The sequence below is a fragment of the Chelonia mydas genome, chromosome 4 (genome assembly GCF_015237465.2).
Source record: "Chelonia mydas isolate rCheMyd1 chromosome 4, rCheMyd1.pri.v2, whole genome shotgun sequence".
NCBI lineage: Eukaryota > Metazoa > Chordata > Testudines > Cheloniidae > Chelonia > Chelonia mydas.
In genome coordinates, this window is record NC_057852.1 from 52608065 (window position 1) to 52627217 (window position 19153).

The 19153-nt window shown below is 39.6% G+C and overlaps 1 protein-coding gene across 11 annotated transcripts in view; it reads right to left on the reverse strand.

The window, feature by feature from the left end:
• Positions 1–75: 75 nt before the first annotated feature.
• Positions 76–19153, reverse strand: part of MGAT4D (MGAT4 family member D) — a 112657-nt gene continuing 93579 nt past the window's right edge. For 10 of the 11 annotated variants that reach the window (XM_043545719.1, XM_027825257.3, XM_037897251.2 and 7 more), the window contains 6 exons: positions 14869–14976; positions 11485–11678; positions 7143–7221; positions 6946–7027; positions 5649–5761; positions 76–4962 (listed from right to left, as the gene is read on the reverse strand). In XM_043545719.1, the coding sequence (XP_043401654.1) occupies positions 4942–4962; positions 5649–5761; positions 6946–7027; positions 7143–7221; positions 11485–11678; positions 14869–14976 (597 nt within the window). In that variant the 3' untranslated portion in view covers positions 76–4941. Of the gene's footprint in view, positions 4963–5648; positions 5762–6267; positions 6357–6945; positions 7028–7142; positions 7222–11484; positions 11679–14868; positions 14977–19153 lie in introns of all 11 variants that reach the window. The other variant, XR_005225132.2, reaches the window with a different exon arrangement.

Here is a 19153-nt window from a genome sequence, read left to right on the forward strand (position 1 = left end):
TACTGGGCTCAGATCCATAAAAAGAGTGCCATTTACATGCATGTAATCCAAAGCAGGCAAGCTAATAAAAATACATCTGGAGAAAAATTTATTTATTGCAATAAATAAGACATGTACAGATGTTTACAAAACATAGAAATACCCTGACAAGACAAACAGTTTATGCAACATAAAAAATAGAGTTAAACATCTACAAAGATTATGATTTATAAGTAATGGAGAAAGAGGAAGAGTGGATGTGGAAGGTGGAACTCCCATGTGTGGTCTGTACATTAATTCAGATATTTTTAAAGATCTATTTTAATCTAAATAATTACAAGACTGTATTAATTTGTTTGGCCTACATATCTCAATTATATCTGAAGGATTACTCTTGTCTCAGAGGGATCTGTTCTCTTCTCAGAGTGCATGCCTATTGGTGTTAACAGTAGTTATGCACAGGTATCAAGACCACATGGAGCTTCCCTTACTTATGCAACTGGTCACATAATGAAGGACGGTAGAATTTTTCCTGCAGAGCATAGAACCTTAAGATATCAATAAATAATTCAACAAAGAAATTAATAAAACCAGATGGATAATTCCTTTTAGACCTAACCAGATTTTAGGATTTTCCTTTAAAAGTCCATGGGGAAAATAAAAAAAATCTAAAACCAGACTGCTAAAACATAGGCACTAGAGGTCAGTCACTTTCTCATTGCACTTAAATAAAATCAAATAGGTTGAACAAGCATCATTAGTATGTAAGTATTTGTCTGAAGTTTTTTCCATATCTTTTAAACTAATTATTAATGTGTGTAATGAGTCTGAGGTAGCCTGTGTTTTGGAGAATTTTTTTTTAAAACCTCATTAAGGCAATATAGTGCTTGTACTAAAATAGTATTTCTTACTGAAAGAGCTCAGTGCCCTGCTTTGGAATCTGACATTTTGCCATTTTATGTTTTATTTTTGTAACTGGCATTTACAATCTTTCCTTCATGCTTTGTGTTTACAATATTTATATAATACACATGTATAATACAAAGAATACTTTTTTTCTCTATGAGGTCTCATATGATCTAATGTTCCTTATCCTCTTTTTCCACTTCTTTCAAGTATCAGCCAGCTCTGTTGCAATTCCCTGGCACTTGCTGACAAATGTGTAGGTGGGACCATTGCCAGTTCTTTATGAGCCCACCAGGGGATTCTACAACAGCCATGTCACTGTCCCCAGACATTTCTTATGTAAGTTCTCTTGGTTCAGTGCTCTGGTTTGCAGTGCAACTCTCAGGTTTGAGTCACAGTTTGAAGGGTCAGCATGAATGTACTGCCTGTTCAATAGCCTCTTCTTTTGAGCTAAACTCGTATATGGAGGGGCAAAACTATGGAGTTAATTCCCTGGAGTTGCAGGTTTGTAGCTTCCACTGTTAGCTTTAATGTAAAATACATAATGTGAAGCTACAGTAGGAAATTTTGATTACTGAGCCAGATTTCTGTTCTCATTTACACTGGTTTAAATCCAGAGTTGCTGTTTATTTCAGTGAAGTTACCCTGGACTTTCGCCACTGTAATGAAGAGCAGAATCAGGCCTGCTGACACCAAACTTTAACACTAACCTGCTAGAATTCTGTGATTTGTATCTCCTGCAGCTCACAACACAGCCTCAAGTTTACTGTTACTGTGACAACAACCTTTTAGGTATCAGAAAATTTAGAGTATGAAACTCAGTTCTCAATTACCCTTAATGAAAATCCAGAGTAACTCCAATGATCCAGTTAGTTTGGCTTTACACCAGGGTGATTAGGGCTCTGATTCTGCAATAAGTTTTGTACAGACAGACCTCTCTGGCCACACACAGCTCACTGCGGGAGGGGTTTGAAACAAAGTTTGGCCCACAATAGTCACTATTTATAAGCAATACTTACACTAATTTAATATTTATAATGTGCCTGTACTTCCTCAAAGTGAATGGTTAAGGCTCCCAGATATCACAATGATGGGGAACATATAAGAACATAAGTAGGCAGATTAGACTAGATAGAAGGTTGACTGCATGGAAGGAAAAATTTCTACAGCAGTGCAGCTAGTTACCCCTGAAGAATTCAGGTTGATCAAAGCATTGTGAACTTTCTGACATTTTACTTCAAAGTTTAAGGGCAGTTTATTTGAAGGGAAAAAAAAAAGAGGGTTCTTTTAAGTAGCAAAAGAATTATACTAGCTTAAACTACAAGGCACTATCATTCTAGGTCTATTTTCAGTGGTTTACAGCTTACCTAAATATTTTCCTAGACCGTGCCACTCCCCGCACCAAGTTCAGGGGGGCATTTAACGTGGCAACAGAGTGTTTAGCACCTTGCAGGAGGCACTCAGCACCTTGTTGGATCAGGCACTTAATTGACAAAAGGTTCTGGGAGGCCATGCTTCTTCTTATCAGTTCTTCCCTTTATTTCAATGGGAGGAGGAGCAGACCGCAATATAACATGTGATTCACACTATAGAAACTGCAGTCAATTAAAAACTCAGGTTTAGCATTGCAGGATTCTGACAGAAAACCTGAAGATGTACATAACGATCCTGGGACCCAGTGTCATTTTAACAGAGAATACTGTCCCAAAAACTGCAGTGCACTTTAGAACTAAACACCCATTTTTTCATGGTCTGTGTGTATAAAAACATCCTCACTGCATTTTCCACTTTAATTATGCGTCCAATGAAGTGAGCTGTAGCTCACGAAAGCTCATGCTCAAATACATTGGTTAGTCTCTAAGGTGCCACAAGTACTCCTTTTTTTTTTTTGCGAATACAGACTAACACGGCTGCTACTCTGAAACCTGTCAGAAAATAAGCTTGGTTTAAACATTTTCACATTGACTGGGGTTTCTAAAGGCCAGTGAACAGAAAAATGAAAAGTTTGGGCCTCAATCACATGCTTGTGTCTTTCTGGAATGCAGGTACCCCGTGGAAGTGTGTGTTTTCCTTGGAGATGCTACAGTGTTTCAGGTGAAGAAGGGCGTGAATTCTGTGCAGCTTGAACTTCTGTAACACTGAGTGAACTAACCTAGTTCCATTACCTTCGAGGCCTTCTGAAGGCTGCAACATTTGGCTCATTAAATGTTTTTAATGAGAATGGTAGTATGCTGTACCATACTGTATATTGTACAGTATATACCTACATCTTCATTGCCTAAACAGAAGATTTTTTTAATCTATATTAATCTCACTTCGTTTAATCATGCTTCACTTATTAGACACAGATGAGGGTAAATTCCCCTCACAGTTTCCTCTGCATCTTCCCACTAAGCAGAGTGGTTTGTTGCACCATAGAATGGGGAGCAGGTGTGGTCTGCAGACTCTGCAGATCACAAGGCTCCACAGTGAGGGCCCAGTCTTGCAAACATGCATGTAAATCCCTGATTATATATGCAACTAAAATTTCTCATGTGTGTCCATATTTGCAAGATTGGAACCTCACTGGAAATTGCCTAAAAAGGGATGAGGAAGAGGCAGACGTATGGACCCACCCCATCTTATATTACTGCCTGGGTGCGCCAGGTGATCAAGCTGCAATGTCCTAAGGAATAGCATAGCAAGAGCACATACTCCTTGCAAGCTGGGAACAATCCTTCCCCCTTAGGTATACAGTTCTGTACTGCTCCCTGCTTAGGGTTAAATGACACAAATGTAAATCTCAGAATGTTGTTTACTTAATAGCATACATTATCAACAATATTCTAATATTAAAACAAGATTTTTTTTAAAAAGACCATGAACTGCTGATCTGTTTCAAACAATGTAAAGAAAGTGTATTTTAAATGAAGTTATCTTGCTCTAAATTTATTATTATTTTGTTTAGAAACATGTGGGCCCACAGTGATGTCAGTGGAGTTACACTGCTGCAAAACTGGTGTAAAGTAGTTATTTTTTGGTAGTATGTGCAATGACTCTGTGTGAGAGACACACAGTATGCACACTTCATGCTAAAGAGGTATGTGTATGAAGTCTGCCACTAACACCAGACCTGACTGTGTATTATGGATTCCTTATTATATTCATTTTAAATGGAGCTTCTCCTGTTTATATTTTTAATTTAAAATTTATACTAAGTTGTGCCTCTTTGTGACTAGGATTTAAGTACCAGCACATACAATTCAGGAAATAATTTATTGTTTACAATTAATTCAGTGTACAATTTTACAGTGTAGTGTATATTTCACTGAAGAAAAACTGTTTAAGATTAATATTATTTAAATGATAACTTAAAGGGGCTTTCTATTTAATAGGTACTAAACATACCCCATCCTAAATGGGCTTCAAGGCTGAAATATTAGTTAACAGAAAGCACCCTCAAATCATCATAAAACTTCAATGTGCTCTCCATATTGATAAACTGTCCCTAGTTAGGATGGATTTTCCTATATTATATTATATTGTATTATAGCAAAATATTGATTGTTTTCCCACTCTGTTCCACTTCTCCTCCAAAATGCTCTGTCAATATATTTCAAAGGAATTTAAAAAGTGTTGTTTTTTTTCTCCCGAATGTCCCTATTTCTGGTGGGACTGAATTTGGAATAAGGACTTTAATGTTATGTTCCCTGTGGGAGGTCTTATAACATCTTGTCTTTAACAATGACTATTTTGTTTTAATTTTACAGTAGTGTAGTGGTCACTCCCTGTGATATGTCTATGTATTCAAATTAATAAAGCATTTATGTTTCTAAAAGGTCTACCAGGAACATTTTATAGATTTGTTTTTTAAATATTCAAGCCCTTCAAAGAAAATTTTAGGTCCCCCCCCCCCCACTTTTTAATACACAGTATTAAGTAGTAGTAGTAATAGTACACAAGGGTTTATTTTTTTTCCCAGCAGACCATTTGTTGCTACCACTAGGTGGCCTGGTTTTCAAAGCAATCCTTAAGAAAAGACACATCAAAAATGTGATTTTCTGCAGTTTTGTATTTTCAGGAAGTCTTGATCAATATCTGGAAAAAAAAAAAAGGAGGAGGAGGGAATAAAATATATAATAAATTTACAAAAATCATACCAAATGTTAGAATAAAATTTATTTATTTTCCCCTTTCGGATACAGTGATGGATTTCCTCCAAATTTTTTCAGTGAAATCCTTTGAGATTTCCGCCCCCCACCCAATGAGATGTGGCTATTGAGTCTATAAACAGTCAACAGACACAAGCAGTTTTAAAATTACACTATTGTCTGAAGATGTTTGCCTACTCTTGCTACAAATAACACCTGAGATTGCTACTACTGAAAGAGAAGATAGAAAAGAATAAAAGTAAACAAACTAGTCATGGAGAAAATTGTGTCCACCATGGTTCAAATGTTACTAGCCTCACTTATTCCAAGTAATATTTACTGATAGGCTTCTTCTCATTGAAGTAAAGATGATTACTTGGGTAAGTGATACTCAACATAGGCAAGGTTGGAGAATCGGTCCCTTTGTCCATTTCAGTACTTCTTGTGCAGTTTCATTTTTTCCCTGTATTGTTATTTTCCCCTGTCTGCATGGGGCTTTCACAATTTTTTTTTCAAAAATTAGGAAAAGGGGATTGTAAACCCATAAATATTGGCAGGTAGACTCAGGGGCAGGAACGGGAGCTGAAACTGCTTTTAACAATAGACCTATTAATATGCTTCCCATATGCTTACCTCACTCAGTAATGCCCACACAGGAGAATCAGAATGGATAGATAAACGAATAGCCTGTATTTTTCCTACTGATGGACTGATGATGCCTTCTGCTATTCCATTATCAAATGTACCTATGTATAAACAAAACCAATCAGCACTAATATGAGCTATAAATGAAATGCATTTTTCTAGTGGACTTAGCGCAGACAGTTTTAATGTCAATAATAAATGTTACCTAAGGCCCAGATTCACAAAAGTTAGGCACCTAAGCCTGAGATTTAGACGCCAAGTCCCATTTTTAGGGGCCACTGTTATCCTCAAAACCCACACTTGGCTTCTGCCTAATCCTGTAGGTGCCTAAACTCACCATGAACCTAAATTTTTGCAGTAATTGTTCCCTAGGTGACTATGTTTCTGCCTCTGGGCATGAGCACTGTTGCCTCTAAGTGCCTGCACACCAATCTCCTGCTAAGCCCCAGAGAGATCCTCAGACCAGGGAAAGGTAGATGAGTGGACACCTATCTTGCCTGCAGGGCCCAATCCATATGTGTGCTCAAAGCCCACTTAATTCCACACACAGAGTCCAGAGGAGGAAGATCTCCCTTCTCATTTTTAGCCCGGTGGTTAGGGTACTCACCTGGGAGGTGGCAGATCCCTGTTCACATCCTTTCTTCTCATCAGGCTGAGGAGGGACTTGAATCAGGGGATCTCACACATCCCAGTATCCTAACCATTGGGATAAAGATTACAAGGGTCATCCTCCCTCTCATGGCTGTTTTGTGTGAAGTTAGGCAGCCTCTGAACATTATTGAAATCATTCCTTTGGTGTTCTATGAGTTTGTGATGTTGAGAGTACATCAGCATATTACTAATAGAAAATACTGTTTAATAGATTTGTATCATGTTAAGATGTAGAAGATCTCTTTAAAAATAGCATATTCTGATGAAACATTCACCTTTGTTGCTGGCTGAACCACTAGTTAATGATGTCAAAATCAATTAGCTCAAGCTGCAAAACTCAAGTCACGGTCAGTTATCCTACTGAAGAGCTTGAAATGATTGGGCTTTTTCTTTAATTTAAAACCTTCACTATCCCCTTTACTAAAGTCTGTTTTCATTACTCTGCCATATTGAATTCTAAGTAACCAAACCACATACTGCAACCTGCAGAAGTTCAAAATGTATTCTTTGATTACTTTGAGATACTGAGTTTCTTATAGAACTAAAGGAGCTTTCAAGTGTATAGGTTTTTTTTTAATAGTATGTATACACAAGCAAATTGTTTTAGTCTTTGAAATGATAGTAAGTAGTTTACCGATCTTTAAATATCCATCTTTGGTTGTTTGGTCGTTAACTTTGCCTCCATTGCCTACTGCATCTTTTAATAATTCTGTTTCCTGTAACAAAACAAAAGAGTAAAAGTCCCAACCAGGTTTTATAAAATATATTTTTCGACAATTCATTCATAAAATGAGTAGTATTGTGTATTGCATTGGGAAACGAGACACTTACAGCAGCAGGCCAAACTTCTACAGTAGTGTTAAACAGTTTATCACCAGGGTGTTCCATGTTTCCACTTCTAAAGAGGTACCTGCCAATGAGAACTATATGATTTCTGTATATTTTTGTATTGTAGAAAATTCTAGGTGAATAGTTCTCAAGAATCATTTCTGAAGTAAAACTTTAAATACACGTTCTCTATTGCAAGTAGCACGTGAGTGAAGCCAGAGACAGATGTTAACATTTGCAGCCAGTTGGCCAAACTGTACTAAAACCTTTACATTTCAAACAATATCTCCCCAAAAGACAACCTGTTCTGGAAACAGTGACAGGGGAAAGCAACAACCATGCCGAATTGTCACTAACCTTTCTCCCTTTCAGTGCTCAAATCCCAATCAACCTAACCCATTCCAAGCTTCACCAGCCCTTACACACAGACCCCAGTGATCCCATATCATTCCAAAGCCTAGCTGAGGCCTGCAGCACCCATGCAGGCAGCTGCATAAGGATCATACCCAAGTCTTGCTACAAGAGTGTGGAACTCCTTGTGAATCCAGCATTCTTAGGTACAGAAAGTGGGCTGTCTCCTAATTCTTATGAAACTTCCTTGATGACAGGGTGTCCAACTAGCACCTCTTATTGTGGGACCTATGTGCCAATGGCAGCCCTCAATTATTCATTGAGGTCTACTGATCAATTCAAGTGTTTCTAAGAAGCTCCAATATTGGCCAATGAGTGACAGTTTTGCCAACTTCAAGCATTCAAAAATCATGAGTTAGGCCCCAAAAAAACTCATGAGATTTTAAAAAATATTTTTTGGATTCTTTTCATTTGCCTTCAGGCCTTGGAGCCTCTTTAGATTTCATGCTTATAATACTTTCTTTGCAACCATTCAGGCTCATATATGTTTTTTTTTTAAAATGAAACCTGAGATTCTCACTTTCACATGAATCCAGGAGCTGAGGCACTAAGAAAAACTCCAAATATAAGGTTCACAATAAAAATCTCAACATTTAGCAGCACTAGAGTAGTGGAGCATCAGCGAGAAAAGGCAATGTTGTGTAGAAGCCACCTTCTTCCTTTTTAGACCCCACATTGGGAAAATGGAAGATATGGACTATTTAAGTTTATTAACATGTAAGCTATTGAATTATGAACATTGTGAGTCACAGCAGTTTCTATTTATGCTGCAATATTTGTTATAATATTGTTATGATGGGGTCACCTGATGGGGATATTACACATGATCTTGTAAATTCTTTTTCTGAGTGTGTAAGCAGTGTAAAATCTTTGAATAAATGTTTGGATTGTTGTAGTGTTTTGTGATGCTGCAAAGCAGTTTCCTCCCTGCCATATTCTCTCTAACCTGAGTCTATTCTTGAGGCAGAGGTACTCCCTAGGAGTCGGGCATTGGTGTTTTGGTGAAGATCCCTGAAAGATGAGATGGGCAAACAATATTCAGGCTGCCTTCAAGGATGGTATATATAGTGCAAAATACCAAAACTGCACTAAGAAAATATCCAGATCTGTCACCCATGTTACCGATTTTTCATCCAGTAAGGAACTGACCCACAAGACACCAAAGGGGCAACAGCATTTTTTCATTACATTAATGTGTTGTAAAATACATTTTACAAATCTAGTGGTATAAAATGATTTCATGTACATTATTTGTGATGGAGAATGCATTTCACAATGTATTTTTGCAGACTGTGTCTTTCTGGGAAGCCAAGAGAGAAAACATTATTTGTCAAAGACGACAGGATGGACATATGCAAAATAATTAATAATATAGAGAACGAAAATTAGGAACTTCCATTCACCCCTTCTGATAATACACGAACAAGAGAATATTTAAATATGTTGTCTTTCAATTTAGTTAAGCATGATAGAATAATTTTTCACGTAACACATAGTCAACCAATGGAGCTCACTGTCAAAAGATATCAAGACCAAGAACTTACTAGGATTAGAAAAATTTAACGTGTATATGGATAATGAGAACATCCACAATTACATTAGACAAATTAAAAAGTTTAGGTGTATAAATCCTCTTGTTTTAGGACATAAGCCAACTACTAATTTAAGGGGCTAGGAAGAATCTCTCTCTGTAAAGAGGTTATTCCATAGTTGTTTGCTATGGGCTTTCTTGCACTTTCCTCTAAAGATGTATCTGGAAGTGGCCACACTCAGGAACAGCATATTGGATTAGAGGGACTGCTGGTCTGATCTGCTATGACAATTCCTGTTTCATCATTGAAAGGGCAGGACTGCAGCTCTGCTAATTAAGCATTTCAACAAGGATCTAATTTAAGTGGGGACCCACTCTTAGGGCATGTCTCTAGGATCTCCTGAATCTTTGGAAGTTCATTTCCTAATATCTGCAGAGGAGGAACTTCCCACCTGCACATGGGAGACACGCAGAACAGGAGCACCTGTCCTGGCCCTACTGCAGAGTTTGAAAAATCCCTTGCCCACTGCTCTGTTCTACCAACCAACAACACCCCAGACCAATTAAAAAATGGCGCAAGCTGCCGAAGGTGACTAGTAGGATGGTATAAGTTAAAGAAGTCCTTGTCCAATTTTAGTTTATATTCACACCACTGCAAGCATTCCTAACATGGCAACACAGGAAAGCCCCGCCAATGCACCCCAGTGTTGGGAGAAACTATGCTCTTAGACCAAACTGCATTTCACCACTAAAACTCTGTTTTAAAAGTTATAAAATTTGTATTTTAAGAAATTTAAATATGTGGTATATATTGGAAATTCATAACCATATATTATTTTAAAATAGGAGTATATAGCATAAAATATATTAGAAATGTTTACAAGCCAGACAAAATACAAGAAGCTTGATTCTGATCTCACAATAATGTTATGTTGTTGCAGCTACATTTAATTCAATGATTTACACCACTGTAAATTCAGAAGCAGATACAAGGTCCTTGCCCAGGCTCTCACCTCCCTCCTCTAAGTCCTTCCCTAAAACATTTCTTCCTTAAGGCATATGAACTCTAGCCTTCCTCACAAAGAAGTATAAACTAAATCATAGAAGGAAAGCGACAAAGCAACAAAAATTAACACAAAAACTTTAGAACTGCCAAGATGTGTTGTAGTAGTAGGATTTTATATTTGTATTTTGTATAATTTAGAATAAAAGATAAAGAATAATCATGTAGCATGCATTAAATGTATTGATGTCTGATTTGACCATATCCTGCCAGCCACCCTTTCTGAAAGCAGAAAGGAATGGCCTAATGGGCCATTGGTAAAGATGCATCAGCAAGAATCTTGTGGCTGAAGCTGATTTCAAGGCAGTAACAGACCTTTAGGGTCACCACTTTGTTGTAGGTTTAGCATTTTGAAATAAGTAAAAGAATGCAATGATTGTTTTCTCCTGCATTGCAGTTTGATGTTCCTGTTCAAATGCTTTGTGTAAATCAAATCTGTTTTGTGTGTGAATGAGGAACGTGTGTGTTAAAAGAGAAGTGTGAAGGCCATCACCGGACCAGATGTTCTAGGGAGGAATCGAGGATGGATATAAAGGTACCAGGAGATTGCAACATGCCCCTATTGAGATGTCAGAGGAGGGCAAATTGACGACTCTAAAAGATGTGGCAGGCACCCATCAATGGGGACAAAATAACTGATCAAAACCAGCATGGGGTAACTCCCTAAAAGGCTAATAAAAAATAAGAACAATCTAAAAAAACAAGCATTCATCAAACGGCAATTGATTACAGCATGACAGTGCAAAACTCATTGGTCCCAATGAAGGAAGATCACTATGTAAACAGGGTTCTTTGCCATGAAACTTTGGATTCGTCCTGACAAGACTTCCCCAGAGCATTGTGTCGTGACCGACAGAACCCAGCTCCTCTCTACCTGGCATCAACCTAGCTGGCCAATAGATTGATCCGGACTCTGGACTGGTAACTATAACATCGACTGGCAGGACTGTGTGTGTGTGTGTGATTAAATGAATATGCTAATTGTTGTATCGCCAATAAACACGGCGTATTGCCTTTTCCCCTGAAAAAAATCCCATGTGCTTCTTATAAGCATAATAGTGTCACCACTCAATCAGTTGTTTTTCACTGTTTTCACTATAGGGTTTACACTTATTTTTGTTTCTTTGTTAACTATTTAATTTTCATTCCTGTGAGAAGTCTAGAATTCATAAGCTTTTAAGGAAGAAGTGTATTTCAGGGAAAGCGTTAAAAAAGAGGAAAGGGGCATAGCAGACTTATTTAAGTGGGAAGTTTGTGAATACTCGAGCAATAGAGAATTGGTAATCTTGACAGGATTCAAAACTGGGTATAAGTATCCTACCATATCATTTAGTACTTACCCTTCTGCTTTCAATGGCTGTAAAAAAGTGAATAAGATATAATCTCCAGCCACTGGAGAAAAAGCCCAAAAACAGTCCATTCCTTCATAAGCCTTTTCCAAAGTATAATGCTGGAATATTCTTAGGCTGGTAGTCACTTTTGCAGGGGGGTTAACATGTGCTTTATGTAGCATGTTTTTGCCAAAATCTTTATCCTGGTAGACACAAAGAGAAACAATATCACATATAAAGACTCATAATTCAGTGTTCAAATATCTTGGATCACAGAGGGCTGTTATAGAAAATGAAGAGTTATTATCTGAACTATTTTTATATAAAATGATACATTTAGGTTTTAAATATTGCATCCCATATTTATGGGAGCTCCTTCAGTGAAACCACTAAAACTCAACAATATGTTGTATAACTATAAACTTTATCAATCATTTCCTAAATGATGTAGAAGCTTTTCCAATGGGCAGGCTGTTCCATAATTTCCCATTATACCTTCTTCTGTAACATCTGGTATAAGCCACGGTCAGAGACAAGTGGACTACACAAAACATTGGTCTGATCCAATATGGTGATTTTTATGTAATCATACAGCACTGACTGAAGTCTTGTACTTAAGTGCTCTTATATGGTGAGAACAACTGCTTTATTGGAGGAGGTATGCCACAGGCAATACAGACCTGTGGTGCATTACTAATAGGTGGGAGCGTATAAGGAAAGGCCAGTATCTAAGGAGGAAAGGCTACCAGAAGGAATCTCTCCATTTCCTCAGGAACCTCAGGAGAATCTTTGTGGGTAGACTAGAAATCAAGCCCTATGCTAGTTTGTATTATTTACATTGTTTATGTAGCCATTCCAGAGTCTCTTGAGACGGTATTGCATATGACTACTGTGGATTTGAGATGATCTAGACATAATAAAGGAGGCCTCCCTGAGAAGGTGTTTTTCCCCCAGTTTAAGTAGAAGAGCCTCTGATTGTTTGTAGTAGGACACTGTAATTGAAAAACCCACTCTTGACCTCATGTGCCTCTCCAAATACCATCTCATCTCCCTTTCATCTCTAAGCTCATTAAATGCATTGTATACAATTGCTGTCAGGAGTTCCTCTTCCCAAATTCCACCCTAGACCCTCTCCATTTCAGCTTCCACCCCTTGCACTCCTCTGAAACAGGTCTCACTAAAGTCTCTTATGACCTCTTCCTAGCCAAAGCTCAGGACCAGTACTCCATCCTCACTCTCCTTGACCTTTCAGCTGCCTTCAACGCAACTGACCATGCTCCTCTTGAAATATTGTCTTCCCTTGGCTTTTGTGACTCTGTCCTCTCCTTCTTCTCCTACCTCTCTAATCACTCCTTGTGTCCTTCGGAAGACCTGCTTTGTCCCCCCCTCCAACTTTCTGTGGGGGCTCCAGAGGGGGTCCTTGGTACCCTTCTCTTCTCCCTTTATACCTTATCGCTACGTAATCTCATCCGCGAACACAAATTCAACTGCCATCTCTACGCTGATGACTCTCAGATCTACCTCTCTACTCCAGACCCATCTCCTCCTGTCCAAACTAAAATCTCAGCTTGTCTCACTGACATCTCCTTATGGACATCTAGACATCAGCTCAAGTTCAACATGGCTAAAACAGAAACTCTTTTCTCTCCCCTCCCCATCTCCTGCCAAGCCGACTACTCTACCTCCTTTCTCGATCATTGTGGACAACACCACCAGTCCGCCACCCAGTCCGGTAAGCTGGGAGTTATCTTTGACTTGGACTTCTCTCTAGGTCATCACATCCAGGCTACATCTAAATCTTGCAGATTCTTTCAGTATAAGATCTTTAAGATACTTTTTTTCTTATCCATCCACAGAGTGAAAATTCTCACTAGGCTCTCATCTCACATCTTGATTACTGTAACATTCTTCCCTTGGCAGATGCCCCACTCATATCCATTCAAAATGCTACTGTAACGATCATTTTCCTAGCCTGCCACATGGACCACATCACCCTTATCTTTGAATCCCTCCACTGTATTTTACGTGATAAAAGGGGAGACAAACTACATTGGTGGGGTATGTAAGGGTTAAGTAAAGACCTGGGTAACTGCTAGCATGGTAATAGGGAGTAGGCGCGGGCACTCACTGTCTCTTCGCTTGATAAAGTTGCTACCCTTTTCCCTTCCCTTCTGCTTGTTAAGGATTGATAAGCATTGCCGCTGCATAAGGAATGTGGGGATCTAAAGGATACTTTTTGTGTAAAGCAGTGTTACCTCCCCCTCCCTTCAAGCTTGGGGTCATGGCCCCTTCCGCCCTTCCCTGAAAACTCCTGATTAAGGGAATTCGTGGCTGCATTTATTGCAAAGAAAGGTATCTTCAAAGTAAAAATGTCAGTAGAATATGCTTAATGCTGTAAACAGTAAACAGGGGCGGGGAAATTATATTCAGTATATAGCTATTAATATTCATTGCGTAGGCATACATATTACTCTATAAGGGTTTTGGGGGTGTTGTAGTAAATGCAGGTATTTACATACTAAGATGAAAAGAGTGTGCTGTAATTAATTCAGTGTTTACTTGACAATTGGGTCGAGGGGAACAAGTACAGCAATAAAGAAGCCCGTCTATTCAATCTGCCTCTCGGTCCTCCTGCTCTATCTCTAACATATATGTCTTCACTTTCAATGCCTTTCATGGTCAGTCCCTACCTATCATCTTCCATTAACTATTGAGACGTTGACTCCAGCCTCAGCTCAGCTCCTGAGGCCAATCTCCATTGCCTACTTGTTAAAGTTTCAAACAAAGACTTTTATGCTTTCTACCATGCCACCCCTCACAGTTAGGAGGTGGGCCTCAAACATCTGCAAAGCTACCTCATTATCCTCCTTCACATCCCTCCTCAAAACTTTCCTTTGCCATGATGCCTACAAAAAAATTGACAACAGTTAGCATGCTGGTGTCCTCAGACCACGGCTTATCCTGCTGACCAATATTGTCTCATTGTTTCCTTATACTTCCCCATTTGTCTGTATCCTGTTGTCTCTTGTTTTATATTTAGATTGTGAGCACTTTGGGGCAGGAACTGTCTTTTTGGTGTGTCTGTACATTGCCTAGTACAATGGGCCCTGATCCATCCAGAGGGATCCTGGGCACTATGATGGTACTACTACTAATTAATTGAAGGCCCAGACTCAGGGAAGATATCCTAATATGTCCTGTGAGTGTATTTCCCCCACTCAGTTCAGATTACAAATTAATATGGTCCTCTCATCTCTCTCCTCCATTAATCTGCACTTCTGGTACATGAAATTTATCACCAAATACACAATGTTTTTCGGTTCAAAAAGCATACAAGTCAGAATTCATACAGATAATTTAGAAATATAGTGGAAAATTTTTTAAGAGTCTTACTTTTAAATTCTGTATTTTTCCAACCAAAGATGAATGAATTCCCACGTGCTGAAAAAGAGATGGCTTAGAACGGATACGTAAATAAGCCTTTTGCTGTTCACAATGTTTCTGGAAAGGAAATAAAAAGGGTCATGTGTATGAATTTTTTCCCCCTCAACAACAAAGAGATCCGTCCTACCATCAGTAATTCAATTTCATTACATTGCTATAGCTACAGGCTTTGTCCTGAAATCCATATTCACAAAAGTAATCCTTTGGTGAGTATCCCAATGACTTCAGTGAGACTCCTTAAGAACCATTCACATAAGGCAGAATTGGAACTCTTCACTTAAGCCTCTATTCTCTCTGAACGTTTGAATGTTATTAGGTTTTGTTTGGGGTTTTTTTGGTCAAAGAAATAACAATAGGAGAAATCAACTAAAGACCACTTTCCTATCTATATTTCTGTCTAAAGTGTGGAGGAATGTAATCCTAGCTCAAGTTTAGTTGTATTTTATTGCAGGTTCTGTCTGAAAAAATTCAGTTTGCTTTTTGAGCTCATCATATCACTTTTACCAAACAGCTCTGACCATAATCTGCATTGACCATCTTGTTGTAGATCCTGGTCACTTTTCCACTCCTGGCTCTTTCTGTTGTGTTTGATACAGGCAATTGTTACAACATTATGCTGGATCATCCTGAAAATGACGTGGAGTTCTCAAGCACTGGGTTTAAATCTTAGTGTTCTAATTTAGGTATAACTTCGGACAATTAAGTGACAAACTGGGAAATGCAAGTAACTGCCGTTCAGTAAGAATTTCTGCAATGTCTTGTTCCATCGGTGTGTTTTCTCAGATATGAGAATATTCCCCTAAAACTGATTTGTGCTCTGGATGTAAACAGCAGTGCAGTTTGATACCCTAAATATAGTAGGCCATAATGATAAATATAAGGAAGCCTCATGACCTAAATAGAATAAAGCACAAGACTACAGGCAGAAGCTGGGTTCTACTCTCAGCTCATCACTGAATCACTGTGCAACCCTGGTAAGTCACTTAACCTCCCTGTACCCCAGCTTCCACATCTTTAAAATGGGCATGATAATATTTAACCAACCTTGTAAAGTGTTTTGAGCGCTATAGATTAAAGGTGTTATGTAAGTTCTATCAGTACTAGTTAAAGTGAAAAGGGATGGAAAAGCTGCATCTAACTAGCTCCAATGCAAAATCTCAGATGGGATTTATGGCTCTTATCGAAGTACTAATTAGATACACAAAGACAGCTGAGAGCATATAAATAGAAAAAAGTGTTTTTATATTTGCGGCTAAAGCAGATGTTCAGTAAAACAATGCTAGAAAAGGGGAGTAAATGCAAATCAGTGCACTGGCAGCTGTTTCTTTAGAAAAGGGTGCTACACTTTTGAAACAAAAAGATACAATTGTGACACGTTATTGTCCCTGCTGGTGGAATCAATGTGTAGCTATACCATATTTTACCATAATCACAGTGACTACAAAATACTACACCAGAACCTTGGTCCCCAATAAGTCCCTTTCTGTGCCACTGCAGCAATGCAAAAGTGACTTAACCACCTTAAAGCAACTTAGGAGGATATTGCAATCATAGAGGAATCCTCAGTAGGCCTAGGGTCCCAGCCTAGGGTGTGTTGTGTGCAAAGGTAGAGCATGATACACTATAGCGGGGGTTCTCAACCTTTTTCTTTCAGACCCCTCCTCCCGCCCCACAACATGCTATTAAAATCCAGGGCCAGAGTGTGGGGGTGGGGGGGGGCGGGGAGAGAGGACTTGGGGCTCTGACCACCAGGTGGGGTGGGGCCTTTGGGCACAGGCATAATTTGACTTCTATTTGGGGCAGGGGACAGGGCCTGGCAGGACTCAGGCCAGCTCCACATGCTAGGGCCCAGGGAGGGAATGCCACCTCCACCACAGGCCACACCTCAGCAGGCCACCCAGCCTGTCTGGGTTGTAGGGACAGGGGTGCAACCAAAAATTATAACTCAAAGAGGAGGGCTCATCTTAAAAAGTTTGAAAACCACTCAGAATGCAGGCAGGGGATAGCTAGGAGCTATATGCAAGCAGAGGGTAGTTCAGGATGGAGGCAGGGAGGTAGCTAGAAGCTGTGTGTTTTAGCCCCATGGGGGACACCGGGGCTCCAGGCTTCAGCTCCTGACATCAGCCCCGCGGGGGGCACCGGGGCTTGAGGCTTCAGCCATGGGGCCTTGCACCCCTGGCCCCAAATGGCTCACAGACCTCCAGGGGGCGATAGACTCCCGGTTGAGAACCACTGCATTATAGGAATGGTGAGTCTACTCTAACTTGTACTGAAGTTCAATTAAGATCCTTGCAATCCTCAGGATCCAGGGGAGAAAACGGGAGACAACCAACAGATTTGTTCCAATCACACTGTGAATGTAACCTTAATTTATATATGCCTCAGTGACTTTTAAATATCAATTTGATTAGATAACCAATTTACCTGATAGATTTCAGAGTAACAGCCGTGTTAGTCTGTATTCGCAAAAAGAAAAGGAGTACTTGTGGCACCTTAGAGACTAACCAATTTATTTGAGCATAAGCTTTTGTGAGCTACAGCTCACTTCATCGGATGCATACTGTGGAAAGTGTAGATCTTTTTATACACACAAAGCATGAAAAAATACCTCTCCCCACCCCACTCTCCTGCTGGTAATAGCTTATCTAAAGTGACCACTCTCCTTACAATGTGTATGATAATCAAGGTGGGCCATTTCCAGCACAAATCCAGGGTTTAACAAGAACGTCTAAGGACGGGGGGGGGGGGGGAGTAGGAAAAAACAAGGGGAAATAGGTTACCTTCCATAATGACTTAGCCACTCCCAGTCTCTATTCAAGCCTAAGTTAATTGTATCCAATTTGCAAATGAATTCCAATTCAACAGTTTCTCGCTAGAGTCTAGATTTGAAGTTTTTTTTGTTGTAATATCACAACTTTCATGTCTGTAATCGCGTGACCAGAGAGATTGAAGTGTTCTCCGACTGGTTTATGAATGTTATAATTCTTGACATCTGATTTGTGTCCATTTATTCTTTTACGTAGAGACTGTCCAGTTTGACCAATGTACATGGCAGAGGGGCATTGCTGGCACATGATGGCATATATCACATTGGTGGATGTGCAGGTGAATGAGCCTCTGACAGTGTGGCTGATGTTATTAGGCCCTGTGATGGTGTCCCCTGAATAGATATGTGGGCACAGTTGGCAACGGGCTTTGTTGCAAGGATAGGTTCCTGGGTTAGTGGTTCTGTTGTGTGGTATGTGGTTGCTGGTGAGTATTTGCTTCAGGTTGAGGGGCTGTCTGTAGGCAAGGACTGGCCTGTCTCCCAAGATTTGTGAGAGTGAAGGATGACCCAACACTTCAACACTTCATTTGCAAATTGGATACAATTAACTTAGGCTTGAATAGAGACTGGGAGTGGCTGGGTCATTATGCAAGGTAACCTATTTCCCCTTGTTTTTTCCTACCCCCCCCCCCCCGCCCCCCAGACGTTCTTGTTAAACCCTGGATTTGTGCTGGAAATGGCCCACCTTGATTATCATACACATTGTAAGGAGAGTGGTCACTTTAGATAAGCTATTACCAGCAGGAGAGTGGGTTTGTGTGTGTGGGGGGGGTGAGAACCTGGATTTGTGCTGGAAATGGCCCACCTTGATTATCATACACATTGTAAGGAGAGTGGTCACTTTAGATAAGCTATTACCAGCAGGAGAGTGGGTTTGTGTGTGTGTGTGGCGGGGGCGGGGGGGAATGAGAAAACCTGGATTTGTGCTGGAAATGGCCCAACTTGATTATCATACACATTGTAAGGAGAGTGATCACTTTAGATAAGCTATTACCAGCAGGAGAGTGGGGTGGGGGGAGGTATTTTTTCATGCTTTGTGTGTATAAAGAGATCTTCTACACTTTCCACAGTATGCATCCGATGAAGTTAGCTGTAGCTCACGAAAGCTTATGCTCAAATAAATTGGTTAGTCTCTAAGGTGCCACAAGTACTCCTTTTCTTTTTGCAATTTACCTGAGATGTTTTTCTGGAGGACTGCAGAGTGATTTGAGGTTTTGGGCTGTTTTTTGTTGTTGTTCTTGTTTTTAAATGTTAGCTCCCATTAGTCTCCCTCCACTCCAGTGAGTGTACTTATTGCTATCCTTACACTGAGGGTATGTCATCTGTGATGAGCCAGGCTTTGTGTCTTCTCCTCAGTGTAGGGTGACCAGATGTCCCGATTTTATAGGGACAGTCCCAATTTTTGGG